A 23,600-nucleotide genomic window follows, 5' to 3' on the forward strand; every position below is an offset into this window, starting at 1 on the left:
TCCGGAGCTCGCGCGCGCGCGCACGCGTTCTCGCGTTTCTAGGCGACAGTGAGGTTCCCTAAGTTTCGTTCCCGCCGCGCGCCCGCGCTCGTTCCCAGGGTTCCGGGCCCGGACAGCTCGGCGGCGGCTGCGCGCGCGCTGCTCAGCCCGGTCCCCGCCCCCAGGCGCGCGGGGTTCCGGGGCAACACAGCCATGTGCTCGTTAGCGTCGGGCGCTGCGGGTGGGTATCCACGGCCCCTTAGCACACTGCTCGCCCAGCGCATAGGCCGCGGGGCGAGAGAAACCCCCCCAGCCCCTCCCGGTTGCGGGGCGGGACGGTGGGGCCTGGCTGGGAGGGTGGGGAGGTGCCGGCGAGGGCCGCGGGCGAGCGGGCCGGAGGGCAGCGCACCCCCCCAACCTGTTCCTCGTGCGCCCGGCTCGCACTTGTGCCCGTCCGGGGCAGGGCTGATCGTTTGCGTGTGCTAGGCGGCCGGGGCGCTGTGGAGGACGAGGACGACTTGCCAAAGCTGTCCGATAGCGGTGACGAGGCTGCCTGGGAGGATGAGGACGATGCTGAGCTCCCCCACGACAAGCAGCAGACCCCCTGCCTGTTCTGTGACAGGTTCGTCCACCTCAATGCCAAGCGCCACCCCTAGGGTGCCCGGGCCCCGTGGGTCCGTGTGTCTGAAGTCCAAGCCGAGCAGCCTGCCCGCAAATCCTTGAACCAGTGGTATGGAATGAGGGTTTGTTGAGAAGGAAGCGGCACAGTGCTGTAGAGGGAAGAGCCATATGCACTGGAAGCCAGGTTATATTAACTTCTCTTCCACAGGCCTCAGTTTCCCCCTGTGTGATACCAATCTGTGGTTCCCAAATCTAGTTCTGCACCCTTGTCACCTGAGACTTTGAAAAGATGCTGAACCCTGCGCCACAGCCCTTCTAAATCAGGCATGGGACCTAGAACCTCTTCTGTTTTTATAAAGGCATTTTCTGATGTGATTCTAATACAAGTGTGCGAGTCACTAAACCAGATAATCCCTCAGGACCCTTGCAGCTATATCTTTCTATAACTTATTAATGAGTACAGAGCTTCTCAGGTGTCATATTTCCATTTGAGCCACTGAAGAATCACCTTCTTAGGTAGGGGCTCCCCACCTATTGAATTGATGCATTTTTCACTTGGGGAAAAAGAAACTATGGTATCAGTAACTTGTTCAAGGTCACCAAGCTGTAGTTTGTCTTATATCCAAATCCATGTTTTTTCCACTTAAAATTCTGCCTCTTATCTCAGTAAGCTCTGACTTTGGTCGACTTTCTGAACAAGTGGGCGTGAAAGAGGCCTGCTTGGCATTGGCCAGTGTTACTTGAATAAACATTTTCCAGTTTCCCATAAATCTGGGCTTGGTGCTGATTGGTAGTATATTAGATCCTCTTGATTCGTCATTGTTCTCACATGGCCGTTTGTGCAGGTACAGAATGTCTACGCGTACTCCAGTTGTCATAAAATAATATTTATTGAGCATCAGGGATGTACTTCTTTGTGATAGGCTGTATGAGTACAGCAGAGTAAACATTTGTTGAAAACTGCTGCATATGTGCTAGGCATACAGAGGAGGTATTCAGCTCCTCCTCTGTGTATTCCTATCTTAAGTATCCTGCAGTTTTGCGGGTCACATAATAAAAGAGGCTTGGTCCTCACAATGTCTGTAACACAAGTACTTTCAGAACACTGCAAGATCACTTTTGAAATATAGCACTTTGGGAATATGCCAGCTATAAAAAGGACACTTTATGCTTTATTTCTCAAAGCAATCTGAGCTGTCGCAGTTCAAAGCCTCTGGAAGCAGCATTGACACACAGCAGAAAAGAATCTTCTGTAGGGCATTTTCATATCTTGAGAGAAACAATCTGTCAAAGGGAGTTCTCTTCCTTAAAAACCTTTGGATAAACTCAGTGCTCTTATTTGGCAAATAAATTAACTTTGACATTTAAAATGTTTGTTTAGGGTGTAGAACGGGACTCAGAAGTACTAATTCCCTTTAGAAATGCTGGGTCCCTCTCATCTACAGGTATGTTTGTTTTTTCTTAATTGGATATAAAATAGGAATCAGAATGGGGGGGAAGTGTATATTTAACATGAAATCAATATTTAAACTTTTTAGGGGACTATTTCATAAAGTTATTGTTTGAATTTTCAGGTTATTTACATCTGCTGAAGAAACATTTTCACACTGTAAGTCTGAGCATCAATTTCATATTGGTAACATGGTCCATAAACATGGTGAGTATTTTTTAGAGTAAAGAAAATTTTATTTTTTTTATTTTTAAAATATTTTACTTATTTATTTAACAGAGAGAGAGACAGCCTGTGAGAGAGGGAATACAAGCAAGGGGAGTGAGTGAGGAAGAAGCAGGCTCCCAGGGGAGGGGCCTGATGTGGGGCTCGCTGGGATCACACTCTGAGCCGGAAGCAGACGCTTAACAACTGAGCCACCCAGGCACCCCCTAGAATAAAGAAAATTTTAGCTGTGAAATTTAAGCTTAGACTTTGTATTTTTCCAGAACTTCCCTTTCGTGCACAAGTTAAATGTAGTGAAAAATATAACAACATCCTATCTTATGAAGTTTTTTTGGCAAGTGGCTTTTGAGGGAGGACTAATTATAAGTCATTCTTCTAGATAAGATTCACTGTATTTAAGCTTATATTGACTACACAACTAAAAGGGGAAAAAAAAAACAACCTTGGCATGTGATTGCATTTTTATCATGTTAGAATTAGGGAGAGCAAGGATAGAGGTGGACTTTGGAAAAGGAGGTGGGTCATTGTGAAAAAAGACAACTTACCAGGTCAAAGCATAACCTGAACTTCAGAGCATACAAGGTTGAATTTGGTAAGAGTATAGAAAAAGGAGTGATGAAGTTGAGGTGATGAACAAAATATTTAGGTGATTCTTTTGAAACTTGCATTTGAACATACTTCCCTTATAATTAAAGTCTGCTTCTTTAAATAGATGCAGAAGAACTACATATTCCAGTAAAATTAACTAAATACAGAATTAACTAAATACAGAATTTTTAGTCCCTATATTTGCTGTCAACTAGAAAAGACATTAAATATGTAATGTAATAGATTTATAGATCATAAATGCAACTGCAACTGCTTTTGTAAGACATGAATGACTTACTGGGTTTTTTAATGTGCATTTTTAAAATGAATTGGAATCATACTTCCAAAAAATTGTTTTAAATTTTTTTCATTTAACAATTAGAGGGTTTTTTAACATTTTTCACGACAAATAATACCTAGTTGGTTAGATATCCTGTTGCTTTTCTTTGCTGTAATGGGGCTTCGTTGCTGGAAAGAGAACAAGCCTCATTGTTTTTTAATTTGTATCATTTAACTTCATGTAAAAGCTAGTATACTTTGTATACTCCATGTCCAGGCAAAATTGTAATTTGGTAGGCACCCTAAATATAGGGGTTTAGAGACTTTTGGCTCCAATATCAGTTGCCAGAAACTTGGTAAAATCTACAACCGAATTTTCCTGATTTGTATTGTTCTTACAAATGAGGATTTGAATTCTAAAAATTAATTTCCTACTTTTTAAAAATGCAAGAAAAACATTAAAAATTGTTATCCATGTGGCTGTTTCTCAGTTAAAATATTCAGAAATATGTAAGTTACTATTTTTAGTTCTTAAGAAATTCAAAATATTATAAGTTGTAGTTTAGAGAACAGAAATATTTTATTATCTAACCAGAGGAGCCTCTATAGAATAGGTCAATTATACAAAACTCATTAAAATAGGTGAATTATCTTTTTTTTTTCCCATTAGGACTTGAATTTTATGGATACATTAAACTAATAAATTTTATTAGACTTAAGGTAAGTTGGTAGCTTAATTTATAATTTTGTTTGGAAACTGAAGAAATACCACAGTGACTGTTGGTGCATTGATCTTCTATTAGAAGAGTACAAAGAACTCTTATATAATCATCATATTGGGGGAATCGTGGGCATTAGGAACTAGTATAACATACAGCACCAAGTAAATTTAGTAAAGTATCATTTTTAACTGTGTCCGAGAGGTGAATTGATGTTATGTGAAAAAGTAATTCAGTGTCAGATAATACTGATACATAGTATTTCCCTAAATCAGAAATAATTTCTAGTGTGATTTCAAGTACTGTGGTTGTCTTTTTGTTCTTTTTTCCAAATATTTAGTCCTTTTTTCTCGTGTATTCCAATGAATGTTTATGCTGCCACTTCCTCCAAATCCAAACAATAAAGAAAGTGCATTGAAACCATATTGCTTAATCTTAGCAATCATCCAATCAAGTTAATGAAATGACAGGTGAACATAGACTCCTTAAATAGAGATTTTATGTGAGGGTGACATTGTTCCTTTTTTTTTTTGGCTTGATTTTCCTACTTTTTGCTGGGGGAGGGGCAGGTTGTGATTATATACAATGAAAAAACATGCAATTAATTTTACATCCAGAATCCTACAGTTGAGTATATGAATTCCATATATAACCCAGTGCCTTGGGAGAAAGAAGAGTATTTGAAGCCAGTATTAGAAGATGACCTATTACTTCAATTTGGTAAGATGAACATACTGGGTCTACTTAAACATAGGGTCATTTGTAATGGCAAATGGTGGTTAAGTTTTCTAAGAAAATATATCATCTCCTTAATTCTCTAAGGACTTTACGAGGTAGTTGGTTTCAATAGGAAAGTTAAGTTATTTCAGAACTGGTAGTTACACTATTACGAGAGAGAAATTTAGAAATAGGAGTTTGTTTAAATATTGTGTACAAAATGTTCTGAAACGTAGGGACACTTGAGAAAATAATATTTAGTTGTAGACTAATTTTTGGTCTACTAAAATTGACTAAAATTTTAATTTAGTTAATTTAACTAAAATTAAATTTTTAATTTATTTTAAATTAACCAAAATCTTTAGATCTACTGATTCAAAATTTTTTGAAATTTATTTCTGCTTCAAAGTAATTTTAAAGTAGATTTAATAATATTTGCTGCTTTTGTCTGATATATTTAGATCAGATATTTAGATCAGATAATCAGACTTTTTTTTAAGACATCTAATTTACTGAGATTTTGTTTTGATGTAGAACAGAGTCCACTCAAATTCCCATGGGCTTACCTACATACACTAACTCTATAGCCTTCCTTGTGGCAGGGCCACTCATTTCTTGACTGTAGCTTTCTTACTTAGTTATTTGCTCTGTGCGTTCACTTATTCCCTATTTTACTCTTTTTAAGATTTATTTATCTGAGAAAGAGAGCGAACATGCACACATGAGGTGGAGGGAGAGAATCTCAAGCAGACTTCCCCGAGTGTCGAGCTCTTGGCAGGGCTTGATCCCAGGACCCATGAGATCATGACCTGAGCCAAAATTAGGGGTCAGGCTCTTAACTGACTGAGCCACCCGGGCACCCCAGCTTATTCCTTATTGAACAGGGATCTTGTGAAAATTCTGTTGGCTTCTTATAGACACCTTATTATAACTTAGGAGGTTTAATAATTTATGCTTTTTTCCCCCTTACTTATACTATCTTTCATGTTTCTTGTGTCAGGTGAAGTGAAGGGTGTGCTGTCTTCAGGTCATTGGGGCCATTCTAAACAGACATGTACCTTTACATACAGAAGTTTGACAATGTGGAGTTGAGCAGCTCTCTGATTAGCGAGAACTGTGGAAAGCTGCTCATTTCCTTGAGAAGGACCATCATTAAGTTGTGTGGCAGTGTGATGTAGTAGTAAGGACCTTAACGTAGGATTCAGGAACCATGTGACCCTGGACAGAGCTTTCTGTTCTTAAGTTTTCATCTGAGATGCTTTCTGGCTCCAAAATTTGGTGAGTCCCAGGTTGATTCTTTCCTGTTTTTACAAATTCTGTCTAATCTCATTTCTCCCCAGAGTGATCAAAGTGACCCCTTTGATAAATGACAGAGTGCCCACTAAGTGCTCTTCATGACTTCCTAAATTCAAAATCATTTATTGAACGAGCGCAGGATGAAAGTAGTACATTAAATGCTTTAGAAACATGAAGAAATGAATCTTTCCCATAGGAAGCCCATAGTCTTAAGAGTGTTTTGTTTTTAAATGTCTGTCTTGTATGATGAGGTCAAATATAATAGGTTTCATGAGAAGTAGAAAAAGTAGGTTTCGGTTCAGAAGAAGAAGAGGTTATTCAGATCAACAGATATGGAATGTTGTGTGTAGGTCACTGTGGGTACGGATTGGTATTGAATCTAACTCTCCAATGGTATATAAAATTAATTTCTTTCAGCCTTAATATGTAAAAAGATGATAATGACACCTACCTTAAGAAATTGTTGCAAAGATAATGCATATTAGCACAGTACCTGTCAGAGGGTAAGTGCTTAATAAAGGAGAATTTATTGTTATTAGTAAATAAATAAGGTCTACAGGAGTTTGGGTCTCAGCCATGACTGAGATCTGGAACACTTAAGGGGCCTAGTAAAAGAAGGAGAACTTGAACTGGGCATGTCCTTGAGTACACTGCCTGTGTTCTCTCAAATAGTCTGTGCTCCTAGGCCTTGGTGGAGAGAGATGGAAGAGAAGGTTGTCACTCTCCTGGCTCCAAGCTTGATTACTGGCCATTGCCCCTCCACTGCCTTTCAGTAAATATTTATTGAGCATCTGCTGAGTATTAGGCTTTGAGGATTTAAAGATGACTGAATTAATAAAGGAGATGACTAAGAAAATAGGCAGTGATAGTACAGGATAAGGGGGGACAAGTAACTTTACAAGGGAGAAATCTGGCAAACACTACCATAGCCAGATAATCACATCAGTGATAAATCATGTTGATATTATGAACTCATTATATAATGAGAATGACACTTTCCCTCTAGTCTTCCTCCCCAAAACCAATAACCTCAGTCTAACCATGAAAAACCATCAGACACACAAAGTAAGGGTCATTCTACAAGCTACAAAAACTGTCAAGGTCATCAAAAACAAGGAACATCTGAGAAACCGTCATAGCTAAGGGAGACTTAAATAAGAGACATGACAACTGAATGAATTATAGTATCCTGGATAGGATCTTGGGACAGAAAGGGGATGTTAGGGAAAAATTAATGAAATCTGAGAAAATAAAATGAGTTGTTTTTTTTTTTTTAAGTACAGTGTAGTAATATACTCCCCAATGGGTTAGTATTCTTTTATAAACAAAGAACCTTTCAACATTGAGGGACAAAGGATCAAACACTTGATAGAACAATGGGGAAAATACATGATTAGACAGTTTACTAAAAACGGTTCAAAAGTAGACCAGGAGTGAGATACCATTTCTTACCTATCAGACTGGTAAATATTTTTAAAATCTGACAACATGTTTTGTTGCCAGGGCTGAGGCGGTACAGACACTGTGATACGTTGCTAGTAGAATGCATATTTGGCAACATCTAACCAAACCGTATATGCACTTACTTTTTAACACAAGAGTTTCACAGATAAGAATCTGTTTTGAGGGTATATCTCCAACATTCTGAAAATACCTATACGCAAGATTATTCAATATAGCACTGTAATTTCTAAATATTGACAAAAACCTAAGTGCTCATACGTAGGAGAGTAGTTAACTCTGGTATATCCCCACCATCTATTAAAAAACAAACAAACAAACCTGGAGCTCTCTGAACTGATAGAGTGATATCCGAGACATACTGTTAAGAAAAGGTAAAGCTCAAAGGAGTATCTTTGGTATGATATTCTCTTCCTGTAAGAAAGAAAGGGATTTGAGAAAATGCTTGTGTCTGCTCGTTTGTACAAAAGAAATACAGGAAGGATGAGCTAGAAACTAAAGAGCGTAGCTGCGTATGGGGTTTTGTGGGACAGAGATGGAGAGAAAGGCACAATGGGGTTGAGGTAACGGATAACGAGGGCGTAATGTTTCTCTGAGGGTACCTTTTGTATAGCCCCGACTCTTAGGACTAGTATTATTTCTCATAGCCTTCATGTAATAAAAAACAACAACAACAACAAAGCAACCAGTATGTGTGAGGGTAGTGGTGGTGCAAAATGGAATACAAACACTAACAAATGAACTCAAGTATTACAAAGGAATAATGTAACTGCTGAAGGGGGTGGGAAAGGAAAGAGCTGTTAGAGTAAAATCTTGACTGGATATTGTGCTGAGGCTCCACGTAAAAAGACTACTTAAATGCTGTAATTTAGTCAGTCAAGGTGTTTCTCGCAGGGTATGACTTTAGCAATTCTGGGACTACTTTTTGTCTATAATAGCATGGACAAGTAAGTAAATATACTACGGTAATAAGAACTAGGTTTCTCACTGTTGGAGAAGAAGCTTTCAGATAAGTGCAGAAGGTTGAAATGAGTCCTATGGTGATAGATTGGAATGAGAGGTATCAGTATAAATTCACAGTTTTTAATATACCTACAGATAGATACAGAAATATAGGTGTGTGTGCATGTGTGGGTTAGTATATACGTATGTATTTCCTAGCTCTGTTGAGAGAGCTAGAAAAACCCCAGTAGCAATGAGCGTGCCTATTGCCCAGATTTTAACACCATCGTCGAGTAAAAGGAACCAAGGCTCTTTAGAGAAGTGATTGATTCCATGGATGGTGCAGGATGATACAAGATGAGTCTGAAACAGCTTGTGCCACAAAGTGAGGAAGTACTTAAAAAGAAAAGGTGGGGGGAGGTGGGGACTTACACAGGAATACGGGAGCTAACCTGAAGTACTCTTTATGACCAAAGCTGGAGTAATTTGAGGAACACAGAAAGTGATAGTATTGGATTTTAGCCCATAGGATAGAATAATATCCATGGATCCATACTGACATAATCATCCAAATAAATAAATAAATGGAGAAAGACCAGCTTGAACTTGAAGTAAAATTTTCATTAATAAATACACAGGGGAAGAGAGAAATAGAAAATCACCATTAGGCAAACACCACAGTAATAACTTGCAGAAAAGATCCATCAATGGATGCTAAGATTAGTAGGCAAAAATTTAAGATGAAATAGGATTTGCATAGTTCAGAGTATCTCCCCAAGAAGTTTAAATACAAAGGAGATGTTAACTTTTCCAACAGACACCGCCACAACTGACTGATCAAGGTTAACATCACCATTAATAAGTCCTACTAACACCTTGGTAAAATGCACTCAGGGCACAACATCATTTTTCTGCTGTTCTTGCCAAAAATGTATAACTTTACTCCAATAATGAAAAAACATCAGACAAATCCAAGTTGACAGACCAACTACAAAATCAGTACTCTACAAAAGTGTCAGATACAGTTCCTGGGTGCAGTATTCTAGAAATGGTTAGTTCAAGGTGCTGAATATTTTAGTTCTGATCTTTTATATGGTTTTGAATTTTTCTAATTCATCAGTTGTTGGTAGAGGTGTATGTACATTTCTATGACTGAAGAATTGTCCGTTTTTGCCTTTTAATTCTATCAGTTTTTGTTTTTTTGAGGTTTATACTCATTTATAATTGTTATGTCTTCTTGATAAATTGACCATCCTTTGTGGTAGTTGTCAGCTGCCAAAGTGAAGTGTCCAGGTGATTTGAACCTCCCGAGACAGAGTGTAGATGTGGAAATTCATCTTCCTGAATATGGTTTAGGACTTTGAATTAGACTTTTGATAGTTATGGGTCTTAATGTTCACTGAATCCTTTCTCCTTTTCAACATTTAACATTTAATATATATTTGATTACCTACATATTATTAGTGCTGGAAGTTTTTACTCCATCTTTTATTGCAGCAAAAAGCAAAACAGAAACTTGCTAAAACAACTCAATTCCTTTGTTCCATTCTAATCTGTACCTTAAACTAACAAGTTGGCTTGTAAACAGTTTGAAGAAGTTTGAAAACGAGATACACAGAGTTGTAGTAAGAAGTAGAAAATACGGTGTACCATCCTTAACATATTTTGTTGCTCTTGTTAATTTTTGGTGAATTAAATAGTGAATGAATCTATAGTTTTTTTAGAACAGTGATTCGGTATTCTGTCAGGCTGATTAGAGATTAGTGGCATACTGAACTACTGCTTTTATTTTTTTATTTTTTTATTTTTTTTAAATATTTTATTTATTTATTTGACAGAGATAGAGATAGCCAGCGAGAGAGGGAACACAAGCAGGGGGAGTGGGAGAGGAAGAAGCAGGCTCATAGCGGAAGAGCCTGATGTGGGGCTCGATCCCATAACGCTAGGATCACGCCCTGAGCCGAAGGCAGACACTTAACCGCTGTGCCACCCAGGCGCCCCTGAACTACTGCTTTTAGAAGTTCGACTTAGGCTCCAGTCTCTAAGTTATAATATTCTCATGCATTTGTTAAGCTTAATTATTTTTTCTCAACTCTATTTAGAAGTGTCATAACTAAAAACTGAATAAGGAAAAAAAAACCATATTTCTGCTGGTGCTGTACTGAAGAGAAAATATATCTGCATTGTTTTTATTGCTTTAAGTTGATCTGAAAATTAATTGGACTGGTTAATAATGGACACTGGGATTTTGACTACAGTCACTAACTCCATATATTGACTTTTGTTTGCAGAGTTATTAGTTCTGCAGTGGGAGTTAATGAGTTTATACATAGTGAAATTAAAGTTAACTCAAGAATTTTTAATATTAAGAATTAAGATATTAATAATATCAGCAATAGGATATTAGTGTATAGATTGTACTACCCCTTACCTAGGATGAAAAAGTTACTGAATGTATAGAATTCTTTATGTACACACTGTCCTTGGTGAGTATCTAAATGTAATACCTGTTACTCTATAGATGAAGACCCAGAGTCTGAGAGGGGACCTTGTGTGGTGGCAAGAATATGAGCTAGGAGGGCAGGCATGAGTTTGTGTCTTAGTTTTTTCATTCAATAGCCAAATGACTTTGGGCTAGTCACTTAATTTCTCTGAATTTTATGTTTCCCATGCCTTAAAATAGGGATAAATACTTATAACTTAGGTTTGTTTTGAGGAAGAAACGAGATGTAACATGTGTATTTGAAAGAAACCTGGTGATCAATATGTATTAGGGCTTTTTCCTTCCACTTTTTTTTGTTTCTTGCAGAGTTGGTTCAGGATAATTAATGCTTTTATATATGGTTAGTTTAGCCACCTAATGAAAAACTTAGACTAACAGCATGCTCTTTAAATTTAAATGGAAACAGTTTGGATATTAAAGATTTATTTAATTAGAAGTACTTTTACAAATATTTCTCAGTTGGCTGCATAATAGGCACTTAGTATGTATTTATTAATAACATGTTTATATTTGCTTCATTGTCAGAAGATGGCCTGATAATAATGTCCATTTATTTCTTTAGATGTAGAAGATCTTTATGAACCAGTGTCAGTCCCATTCTCATACCCCAACGGACTCAGTGAAAACACGTCTGTCGTTGAAAAATTGAAGCATATGGAAGCCAGGGCACTGTCTGCTGAAGCTGCATTAGCGAGAGCACGTGAGGATCTGCAAAGAATGAAGTAATTTATCAATCTTACAGAAAATTAGTTATTTAGATCCCAAAAGTAATACCACTAATAATAAGGTGGAATATAGTAAAACATTTCATGTACTGGAAAGCACAATGTAGGTATTTAATTTTAAATTTATTTTAAGTTACTTAATGATATGCAACATTTTTATATGTTATAGATATAGTTGATTAACCTAAAATTTTGTGGTTTTACCTGTTCTCACATACTTCTTTATAATTACTTTTGTACTAATGGTTATTGTTCTGGGAGTGTTGTCCTCTTGAGTGCTTTTGTTCCTTGATATTGCCTTCCTTTGAATTACTCTGTATCTAATAGATTTCTCCATTTGCTTTTTTTCTCCTAGGCTTTTAGAGGGGAGTAATTAATATTTTTTAGGTTTGGGTACAGTACAGTGTTGAAATTTTTGTTTTTAAAGAATCAAAGTATAATTATGTAGTATTTAATTAGAAAACCAGATACATAGGATGGTTTTCTCCAGTGAGTAAATTAGCCTTCTACTGGCTTAGTACTTCACAGAATTTAATGTGCATATGAATCACCTGGGAATTTGTTAAACTGTACGTTCTGATTCAGAGGTCTGAACTAGGGCCTGAGATTATGCATTTCTACCAAGCATAGCTTTAGCAGTTGGATTTATAAGTTGGTTGTCATTCCCTTAGTACCCATTTGATGGTTTGCCAGAATCTCTAGCAGGGAACATAGTATAGCTGATTGTGGTTCCCTTTCCCCGTTTTTGAGATTTTATGCTGGTTAATCTAGTAACCAACAACTCAACTATCTGCCTCTTTGCAATCCTCCCCCATGCATGCATTATAGATTCTTAATATGTTGTGATCAGAGAGGGAATTGAGCTTTAGAGCCACGGTGGGTGGTGGTGGTGTATGTAAATAATTCTCAGTTTGGGTCAACTTTCTGCGCATATAACCCTTCCATGAAATTACATGGTTTCAAAGAATATTAATAGTGTTGAAATATACCACATTGATTCAGCTGCTAAAATAAGATTTTAGAACAATAGAAATAATAAAGTTGAATAAAGATAATGTGCTTTTGTTCAGTTCAAAGATACAAACAGCTATAATCTTCAGTTGGCAGTGTTTTTATGGTTTGCAGAAGGAATGTTTACATCTGGGTTTGAATATGCTGTTCCTTAAGATCCAGCAGGGGGAGCCTTCAGTTGCTAAGGTAAAATGTTGAGTTAGAAGGCTCATCACACTGCATACCCCACTCCCTCCCCTTTCCTCTCCCTCAACCTCTAGCCTTTCCTTTTTTCATGGTCCAATAAACCTGTCTCAAGGGTGTATTTCAAATTGATTACAGACAATTTGCTCAGGATTTTGTGATGAACGCAGATGTCAGAACCTGCTCGTCATCTACTACTGCCATTGCAGACCTCCAGGAAGACGAGGATGGTGTTTATTTCAGCTCTTACGGGCATTATGGGATACATGAAGAAATGCTAAAGGTTAGAAAAGAGCAAAAATGCACCAAATCCATACTAAAGGAAAAACAGAATAAAACAAGTTCTTAATATATATATATGCTCTAGGAGAACTGGAGTTTTTTGGGGGTTTTTTAGAACTGCTTTTTAAATCTTTGGTGCTTAATCACGCATCTTGAGTTGAAAAGACTACAGGAGCATCACAGTCACTGTAAATTCTGTTTAAGATCATTATTAATTTTTATTATGAAATCTTTACTTTTGCTTAAAATAGAACATTGGAAAAAAACTGCTGTTTTTCATCTTCTCAAGAGCAAATATTAATTAGGAACAAATAAATTATATGTTTGCTTTTTAATGTACAAAGGGGATAATTAATTTTAGTGTTTTAAATAGCAATATTGACTTCGGTTTGGGCAAATAATTTTTCGGTACAAAGTTTAATTATAAATAATTCTCACAGTTGTCATGGCATAACTTTTTTACGTTTGAAATCATCAATATGTAGAATTTCCTAAATTGGTCAAATCAGGGTTTTAAATTTGGTTGGTTTCAATTTTTATAATGATAATGTCCATATAAAATATAAGTAGATTTCTAGCTATACCTAGTAATTATACATTTGATTATGTTATTATAGATTGTAAAATAGTAAGATGTAATTTTTTAATTCAGTAGAACTAAAAATATCTATAGTAGAACAAGTGTGGGAATGTAAAAAATTTATTGAAAAGGTTAGATGTTCATCTCTGAATTTTAGATGCCACTACCTTTTCTTAAAACCAGCCAACAAAAAATACATTCCTAAATTCCTTTCTCACAAGATTGTTTTATTTTGGAAAGCCCTGAGACTGTGTTCCCCTGACACAGATGCATTTAAAAGAACTAGGGATATTTAATAACATGTATGTATTTTGTTGAGTCAGGTTTGCAAGATCACAGAGTGGAGGTCTGCTGATTAATAGTAATTGTAATTACTTGTGGTCTTTTAAAGCAATGTCATGTCATTTCTCTACTAATGACATGTCACGGTTATGCTTTTTGTTGTCACTTGGGTAATGGCATAGCATTATAAATAACGGTTATCTTATAAGTGATAAATTATTTTAAGTTCAGAGTGAGTTTGTTTAAAAGAAATTGACTTACTCTGTTTTCTTTGTTAAAATTAATTTTATTGTGTCTAGAATTTTTTTTTTTTAAGGAGGTCACTTAAGCCCATGTTTGTCATTTTAAATCACCCCATTAATTTAAATGCCATGAACCTTTAGTGCCTTTGGTATGGAAATTGTGTGGGTTTTCAGACAGATGAAGGTTACTGAGACTCCAAGTAGGTAGTACATAAAAGTGTCCTAGGTATAAGCAGCAGGGAAATCCAGTTTGACTACTTATTTCTAAATGTCTGTCCTGGACATTTGTAGCTGTATATCCATAATTAGAGGATCTTCACACTTGATGGTATATCTTTAAGTCCTTTTGATGTACATACAGATTTAAGAAGTTCCAGCTTGAAGTTTCCAGTGCTACCTTTTCCCTTTCAGAGAATCATTTAAGAATCCCTATTAATATAATTTTTCTTGGGGATAACTTGATTAAGTGTTCATAGGAAATAAGGATATATTCCATGCAAAAAGAACTATTTATCCAATTTATATTTTGCTAACTTACATACTGCGGGTGAGTAGGAAATGTTCCATATATCAAGCAATATTCTGTTTCTTATCAAAACAATTCTTAGCTCACATAATCTGTTTAAGGTTGGGCTACTACCAGAATCTCACTTGATCTTTATAAATAATTTAAAATTGAGAAACCATGGATAGGATTTATTTTTATGCTTAGAATTGGCCTTGCTTTTATAGGAAGAGTATTTGGATTTTTGGTTGCTTAGTCTCAGATATTTCAATGACACTATTTTGGCATGTGTTGTGATTATAATTATAAATAAAGGTACTTTGTGATCTTTCTGGAGTTCAGATGAAGATGACATTTTTGAATTTCAGAGATATAGTTGATGGAAGGATGGATTACATGCACTTTCAGAATCCGTTGCCACTTTATCTTTCTGAAGTACCAGTCATTGTTGACTAATGTTGTAAATCCGAGATGCATCACTCTCTTTTTCTCAAAGAAAAATATTGTTTATCCTGGTGAACATTTATCACAGATCGTAGTACCATTAGATAATTTTTCTTTACTGCGTTCTTCTCATTGTATCCCCAGCTAACTCATGCATTCCTTCCACCTTCATGAGCCTGTACATTTAAAACATACTGTTATTTATATACGTAAAATTTGTGGTATGTACTTTTCTGTAGTCTCATTCTTAAATTTTTTTTTAATATTTGTAGGAATAATTCCATGGCATTACTAGTCTTAAAAAATTACGTTGCTTCTTAGTATTGGAGCTCTGATTTTATCTTCTTTTGTGTTTTAATAGGCTGGTGAAAAAGATAATTTTTAAAATTTCTATTACCTTATTTTGTATTGAAGTGTTAGTGTTTTCTTAGAGTACATTTTTTGAACTGGTTATGAGTGCTAGTCTTTTATTTGCTTGCATTTTCACGTTTAGTGAGTTTTCTTTCAATACTTCAGTTATAAAATTGAAGCTCTGCTATGTCCAACACACTCTGTTTGGTATACTTGGATTTTATTGCACCAGGGTGAGCATGTGAATGAAAGCAGATGGATCTGTAAAAAGAGCCGGGATGAAGGACTGTAGTTGAGAGAGCATTGGTGCATGGATTTAGGACAGGCGTTGTGGTGCTCGTGATCAAGTTGGAACAGTGGTAAGGCAGTGTGATTGGCGAGAGCTTTCCAAGTGACTGCCTCCTAGACTGATGTTCACCCAGCAAAAATCACTGGTTGTAGTATAAGATGAGTATAAAAATGACAGATGTATGGAATGGTATATATTTTTTAAAAGACTTTTAAAATTGATTAGTTAATATGTGTAAATTTATTTAAGCATTCGATTCTTTTAGTAGTTCTTAAAATAATTTCAGGGAAAGGTTTAATAAACCTGATTTAAAATTTTGTTTATAAAGCAATTAGAAATAATTCCATCAGAAAACATGGAATTAGCTCTGCAATTCCCCGTTTTTTTATATCCTGTAATTCAGTATAACAACTTGGCTTTTAATTTAAGACCTTTATAAGGGTTTGTTGTGGTTTTTTTTTGGCCTAAAATTGTTTTTTGAAGAGTATGGATTACATAAGTTTTGATAACATAGGATTTGCTGTAACATTTCTTTTTACCTAGTATGAAACCCAAAACTAGAATTCCTAATCTATTTTTATTGTGCTCATTTTATTTACTTGGCAGCAGAGGCCCTTACTGCTTAACTTGCAGTCTGTATATATCTCAACTGAAGTAATTTAAAAGGGAATCGGCTTTATTCATGAACTAAAATAAATGTTCGCGTTCAGTGCCTGTCTCGGTCACAGGTCATGTGAGACTCCACAGAGTGTAGAAGTCTCAAATGTGAGCTGCAGGGCTCAAATGATTTACCTTTGGGATTATAGGCTTTTTTAAGCATCATTTCCTACTACAGACATTTCTAGAAACAAAACAGGATTATAAATCAGATAGGTGCTGATCAGTGACTTTCTTAGAAAAACCATACTCGTGTGCCTTCATTTTTTATATGTAACTGTAACTTTTACATTCATATCTTTTGGTTATTTTTCTCCCATATTTTAACATAGCATTTCAACATTTAACAGTAGACTCCCTTTACTACAGGTTGTCAGGCTCTAGATTCCAGGCCCTATTTGAAGGAGTAAAACATCATGTTCAGCTTCTGTTAGCTTTAATTATCAGTTGAAGTCTTGAAATGATAACACATGTCAAGACAAAAATGTGTACATCTTTAAGAACTTAGACCTTATCTGACTTTCATTAATTTTCTTTGTGTGTTGTTGGCATTCCTATTCTTTATTGTTTTCTTTTAGGACAAAAAAACTAAGCTTAGCTTTCCAAGCAAACTATCAGTATGTGATAAAATAACAGATATCTTCCTAGAAATTTTTATATTTTCAATTTATCCTATAAACAGAATGTTTTTCTCTCTCTACTCTAGGACAAAGTACGAACAGAAAGTTACCGAGATTTTATATACCAAAATCCACATATCTTCAAAGACAAGGTGAGTAGCATAAGCTACAGAATTCTACATTTCATGCGAATCTTGGGCAGTAGAAGTCCTCTCTTGGGTCTCATTGTGCTAGCAATTGATTTAGTGTACTCTGGCTTTATTTCGTGGAAGACTTCTATGATGCTTCTCTGTGGTGCAGAATCCTGATAGCAGAAATGTTGATTGGTGCTGTCATTCAGGGTACAAATTTTTTAAATTGAAATTCATTAATTACAGTGACATGGTTTAGTTAAACTTTGCTTATCCAAATTATTTTGCTTAAACCATATTACTGATTTACTGTGATTCCTGTGAATTTCAAATATATCAGATAAGGCCTGTACCAAAGCATACTTTTAGTGATTAATGTGTGTTAATTAGTTAAAAATTAATTTTAAGAAGTTATTATTAATAAGTAGGGTCAAATATTGTAAGGTAGAACTTAGGTGCTTTCTTTTAAGACTTCATTTACCCCTTTATGAGACGCTTTGTATTTTATAGTTAGTCTTAATACCATTTCAGGTTATTTCAAAGATGAAATTTCACACTCTGTGTGTGTGTGTGTGTGTGTGTGTTTGAAATTTGTGTCATTTGTCTTTCCTCCCTTATGAATTGTTTCATTTTTTCTTCTTCACTTCCTTCTTCCCTCACTTTCTATGTTGGCATGTTTACCTAAAAGTTCAGATTTTCTGTTTGTTCTTTCTTGTTGGAAATTAGTCCACTAATTTAGTCAAAAATATTATCATTTCTGCCACATATATACCTTTGTTTGGGAATTTTTCCCCATCCTTTCCACTTCAGGAACATGTATATTGATGGCATATCAGGTTTTTATAACTCCCCTTTCACTTTCATTTTAAAAGATACTTTTCCAAGGTTATTTCATAAACTTTACATGATATTGCAGCAGTGACTAACAATCTTTATATTTTGAAAAACTTCTTTTCCTGATTTGCGTATTGTTTGGAATATAATACAGATTGGCTTTTCATTTTCCGCATCTGTTTCCCAAGAGCTGTGTTTCACATGTGACTTAGCTGAGTTAGACAGTTGAAATTTATATGGTAATCTGATATCTTTGCCAAAGCATTACCTAACACGAAAGGTTTATGATAGTATGTGTTTCTTTGTGTTTACTGATCCCCTATATAGACAAATAGGTGATTTCATTTTTAAAATCTTAGTTTTTATCAGTTCTTTGTACTTAGCTTTTTTGTGTGCTTTTTATATGTTATTACAGCAGAGACTAAGAATTTTTTTATAGTTGGTGTTTATATTTATACCCAAGTGCTGGAACAATTTATTTAATATGTCTAAAAAACCACTTTGTTTCCCATGAAGCAAATATATTACTATTAAAAATTTTGCTTTATATTTATAGTTAGACTGTGCCCAGGTTTGTTTTTTTTTTTTTTTTTTTCATTAATATGTTGTAGAGAAATTAAGCATGTACTGGTCTGGGCATCATTAGTCCTGCCTGGCTTCTCAGGAACCAGATATATAATAATTTTAGAGAAGTGGGTGGATCTCTTTGGGCCTCATCTGTAAAATGAAATCATTTTAACCCCATAAAAAATTTTATGATTTTTTTTAAATTGCAAAAGCACTGTTTTTGAGCCTTTTCATAATACTTTTTGATACAAATACTCTTAAGAATTTGTTAAGTGAAAGTTAGAAGTATCTTTTCTAGTATCTTCGGAATAGACTCTTGTTTTTAGATACTTAAGAATATACTGAAAAGGCATAAATATTTGTAATTAGAAGATTAATCATTGAGAAATTAAGTAATTCTGAGTATTTCTACATGCATGGAATGCATCTTAGTACATCCGTAGACATACACAGTCACTTTCTGCTTCTAGTTTTTATTATAACGGTATTGAGAAATGTTAGGTATATACGTTATACATTCTCAGACAAAATACATGCCCATGGAAAATATATGATGTTTCAGTTATTTTGTGTTTTACTTACTGCTCTTACTGAAGACACTAAATCTGCCAAAGTCAGAAAACAGCTTATTAATAATTTGGGAGTATTTTTCCTTAGCAGTTTCTCTAAAATGCTTTCATTTAAGTTAATCAATGTGTAATTAGTTTTGCTTGGCATTTATGGCTTCTCAAAAATACACTGCAATGTAAAATATTATACCTGCCAATTTTTAATTCCTTAAAACACTTTCAGGGTTTAATTTCTGTAATAAACAATATTAAATAATCTAGAACTTTCATATTTTTAAATGATTTGGGATACTTTCTTATACTATGGATACAGATTTAGAAAATTTAGAAACTATACTATCATATATTTAAGTATCATTTGATTATTTATATATTGCTTTCAAACATGTGTGTCATTGTCACTGTATAATATACCTATAACTATGCAGGGCAAGTATTTATCTCTTTTTGTACATGTAGATATTTGAGACCAGTGGGTTAATTGACTTGCCCTAAAACAGGCAACTAAAACAAAAACAAACCTGAGGGTTTTTACTCTTATTTTAGTGCCCTTAACCCTATGCCACTGCACTTGAAGCACCATTATTTTAAAATAGTATGAATAATTAGGGTGGGATGCATTAGTTATATTTTAATTGACATTTTTCATATTTAGGTCATATGATTTTAGTATGCCATGACAGAATATGTTCATAAAATTATTTAAATCTAATTATTTTTTAAATGTATGAAATAACTTGTTTTTCTAAGTTTTATTACCATTGTTTTTGTTTGCTTTTATCTCCATTAGGTAGACGAATTTTATACAATACTAGCTTTATATCATATTATGTAGTACATAGTAGATTTATTTTTCAAAAAGATGTTTATAATTAAAAATGTGTTTCTTCCTTCCTTCTCTCCCTCCATCCCTCCTTTCTTGCCTTTTTCCTTTATTCCTTTCTTAATATTGTTTGAATTCACAAACCTCCTGTGGAGGCCATATGGTTTCTCAGATTTAATTTAACTTTGGGTGGCATTTAATCGTGTTATCACTCAGTCATAATTAATTTCTATTTGTAGTCCATTGAAGAAATTCACAGTTAGGTGCCTTCACTATGCTTTTGATTATTATCTACAGTTAAATTGATTCACTTTTTTTCTTTTCCTTTTTTTTTTTTTTTTTTTTTAGGAAAAGGAATCAAATTCCTTCATCATTATATAAAATAACATTAGTTTATTCTGTCATCATTTTTACCTTCCTTTGATTCTATCAAGTTTTAAGTTTCAGTTTATTACCTAATTTTGAGCTAGGTTTAATAAATAATTCATATATAATTTAAAATATTTTTTAAATACAGCCTTAGAAGCAGATTGGCCTATGTTTGCATGCTTGCTTTACAAATTACCAGCTTTATAATCCTGGTCCCGTTCCCTTCCCTCTCTGAAGCTCTCTCACGTTCCTCATTTGCAAAATGAAGATTAAGTAAGACTTTTATATATATATATGTGTATGTATGTACATAAATTATGTGTGTGTGTGTAGTGTTACAAAAGAACACATACTTTAATTGGGGTATATAATATATATCGTTCTGTATTTAGCTTTCTTCATTCAGCAACTTTTCTTAGAGATGATTCCTTATTAACATTCTTTTAGTGGTTCATAAGTCCAATGTAAGAATGTCCATAAGTTTTAATTTTTAATACTAGAAACAATTCATATAAAAATATAAAATATTTAAATTTGTTTTTAATATATGTGAGAGTATAATAATAAGATAAATTCCTAGCAGTGGACTTCCTGGGTCAAAAAAGGTTATTTATACCTTGGATGGTATAAATAGTGCTGCTAGCCTGTCTTTCCATAAACACTATGTGATTGTTGATATTCCCAGTCACCGTTGCCAAATACTATGGTATCAAACTTCTAAATTCCACACTGACTTTTTATGTTTAATTTTTTTTAATTTAAGATTTTATTTATTGATTTGACAGAGAGAGACAGCCAGTGAGAGAGGGAACACAAGCAGGGGGAGTGGGAGAGGAAGAAGCAGGCTCCTAGCAGAGGAGCCTGATGTGGGGCTCGATCCCAGAACGCTGGGATCACACCCTGAGCTGAAGGCAGACGCTTAACGACTGTGCCACCCAGGCGCCCCTATGTTTAATTTTTTAATTTTGCAAATATCTTAGTTTCTGGAAACTTATCCCTTAGATCGTGTTATATATTTTCCATTTTTATTTTATGTCACATAATATTTCAAACTAATGTACTATAAGCATGTATGCTATTATGGTATTTTCTTGCTGTTATGGTTAATACATTTTATTTGTAACTTAAGAAAATGTTTTAATTTCATTTGCAATAATGTATAGTTTCCACCTTAAAATCCTTAACTTTTTTGTATGTTAAAGTAGTTATGTTAAAACATGCTGACTCAACTCAGATGGGGCACATGTTCAGGAAACAGATTCACCCTATGAAAGCATCTGGGCCTTGTCCTTCTTGGAGGGGCACAGGATAGGAGACACAGAGTAGTAATCTTTTGACAACTTTATTTCTTCAATAAAGATCAGGCTGTTTAGATTTTCTCTCTTTTGGAGTCAGTTCTGGTAAATTATGTTTTCAAGATACAATGGAATGAAGCACTCCACTCTTAACAGTAAACAATACAGAAGATAAAACACATACGAACAAACTTAAATAGTGTGCAGGGCTTGTATGAAAAAAACTTTTTTTAAATCTGAAGAACATGATAGATGATTTAAACAAATTGAAAGACTGTTCTTGAGTAGCAAAACTCAAATTGTCCATTTTCCCTAAATTAACTTAGAATTTTAGCTCAATCCCCATAAAAATACTAAGACTTTTTTTTTTAAAACCTAGATAAGTTTATTCTCTTGTTCTTACGAAAAAAGAAATACACAAAATTTCCCAGAAACACTGTGAAAAAAATTTTGCAGTGAGGGTGGACCAGCCTTACTTGATACTAAATTATTCTGTAAAGCTTCTGTAATTAGAATAGTTACTGGCACATGATTATATAAACTAATAGAGCAGAATAAAAATCCAAAATATATACAGAAATTTTACTTAATGCTCAAGGTCCCTGTCTGAGTCCATTCAGGTTGCTGTAACAAAAATACCATGAACTTAGTGGCTTGTAAACAACATAAATCTATTTGTTACAGTTATAGGGGCTGGGAAGTCCAAGATCATTGCACTAATTCCAGTGAAGCCCTGCTTTGTGGTTCATAGAAATGCCTTCTTCCTCCAGAGAGGAATCTGTCTGGGGCCTCTTTTGTAAGGGTAATAATTCCATTCATGAGTGTTTTTCCCTTATTATCTAATTACCTCCGAAAGATCCTCATTTCTAATACCATTACTTTTGGTTAGGATTTCAACATATAAATTTTGGAGGGATGCAAATATTCAGATCATAAGAGTCAGATATCAGATTAGTAGGGGAAACACAGACTGTTTAATAGCATGTTGGAACAGTTGGTTAGCCATCTGAACAGAAGTAAAGTTGAAACCATACTTGTTAGTATATACTATGATAAAAACAAACTATATTAATGAAACCATAAATATACTAGAAGGAAATGTATGAGGATGAAATAGGGAAGAAGATGGGGAGGGTCAGTCTAATTATGATCAAAATCCAGAAGGAAACCATAATTTCTACATAACAAAAGTCACTGTAAGGTGAATCAAAAGACAAAAGTATATGCTGAGAGAAACATTCCAAGTTATAGAGGTCTAAGCTCCTCAACTTACAAATAACTGTTATTTGACCAGATTTGATAAGAAAATTTTGATTAGAAATTTGATAAGGAAAAAAAACCTAACAACTGGAAAAATAGAGAAAGGATATAAATACATAGTTTAATAAAAAAGAACTACAGATGGCTCTGCAACATAAGGGATGATGCTAAACCTCATGATAATGGAAATGCATGTTTTAACTAGACCAATATAGCATTATTTTGTACTTACAAGATTGGCAAAAAGCCAAAAGTTTGATTGTATGTTCCATAGGCTAGTCTCACCTGTAAGGACATCAGCACTTAAACATTGCTGGTTGAATTGTCCTATTGAAGATAATTTACTTGATTATGTCTACCACGATTACAAGTATGTATATTCTCTCTGACACAGTGTTTTCACTTTTAGGAGTATATTCTATAGATTTACTCATGTGTGAATTGGGTTGAGTATAAGGTTATTTATAGCTTTGATTATCATAGTAAAATTTCAGAAACTGCCTAAATGTCTATCAGTAGAGAACTAGATGAGTAGATTATATGGAATCCTATACAACTGTATGAGAGAAAGAAGTTCTGTGAATTGATATGGAAAGATCTCTACGTTACATTGTTAAGTACAAAAAGCAGCATGTGGCGAGGGCAGTGGGGATCCTTCCATTTGTGTAAAAAGGGGAAGAAAAATGTATTGCATTATATTTGCATGAGAGTCTCTTGAAGGATAAATAAGAAATATAGTTTTTGATGTTTAAGCTATGTGATTGTATTACCTAGTTGAAGAATAAAATAGTTCTTGAACAA

The 23,600-nt window shown here is 34.7% G+C and overlaps 1 protein-coding gene across 3 annotated transcripts in view; it reads left to right on the forward strand.

Moving 5' to 3' along the window:
- Positions 1–91: 91 nt before the first annotated feature.
- The window catches only part of PRMT3 (protein arginine methyltransferase 3), a 124,363-nt gene continuing 100,854 nt past the window's right edge, over positions 92–23,600 (forward strand). Inside the window, exons 1-8 of one of the 3 annotated variants that reach the window (XM_040638897.1) lie at positions 92–220; positions 466–601; positions 2,175–2,257; positions 3,813–3,862; positions 4,479–4,581; positions 11,343–11,502; positions 12,838–12,982; positions 17,038–17,103. In XM_040638897.1, the coding sequence (XP_040494831.1) occupies positions 193–220; positions 466–601; positions 2,175–2,257; positions 3,813–3,862; positions 4,479–4,581; positions 11,343–11,502; positions 12,838–12,982; positions 17,038–17,103 (771 nt within the window). In that variant the 5' untranslated portion in view covers positions 92–192. Of the gene's footprint in view, positions 221–465; positions 602–2,026; positions 2,046–2,174; positions 2,258–3,812; positions 3,863–4,478; positions 4,582–11,342; positions 11,503–12,837; positions 12,983–17,037; positions 17,104–23,600 lie in introns of those variants that run through there. The other 2 variants (XM_040638899.1, XM_040638898.1) reach the window with 2 other exon arrangements.

This window comes from Ursus maritimus, unplaced genomic scaffold, assembly GCF_017311325.1.
Source record: "Ursus maritimus isolate PB19 unplaced genomic scaffold, ASM1731132v1 scaffold_23, whole genome shotgun sequence".
NCBI lineage: Eukaryota > Metazoa > Chordata > Mammalia > Carnivora > Ursidae > Ursus > Ursus maritimus.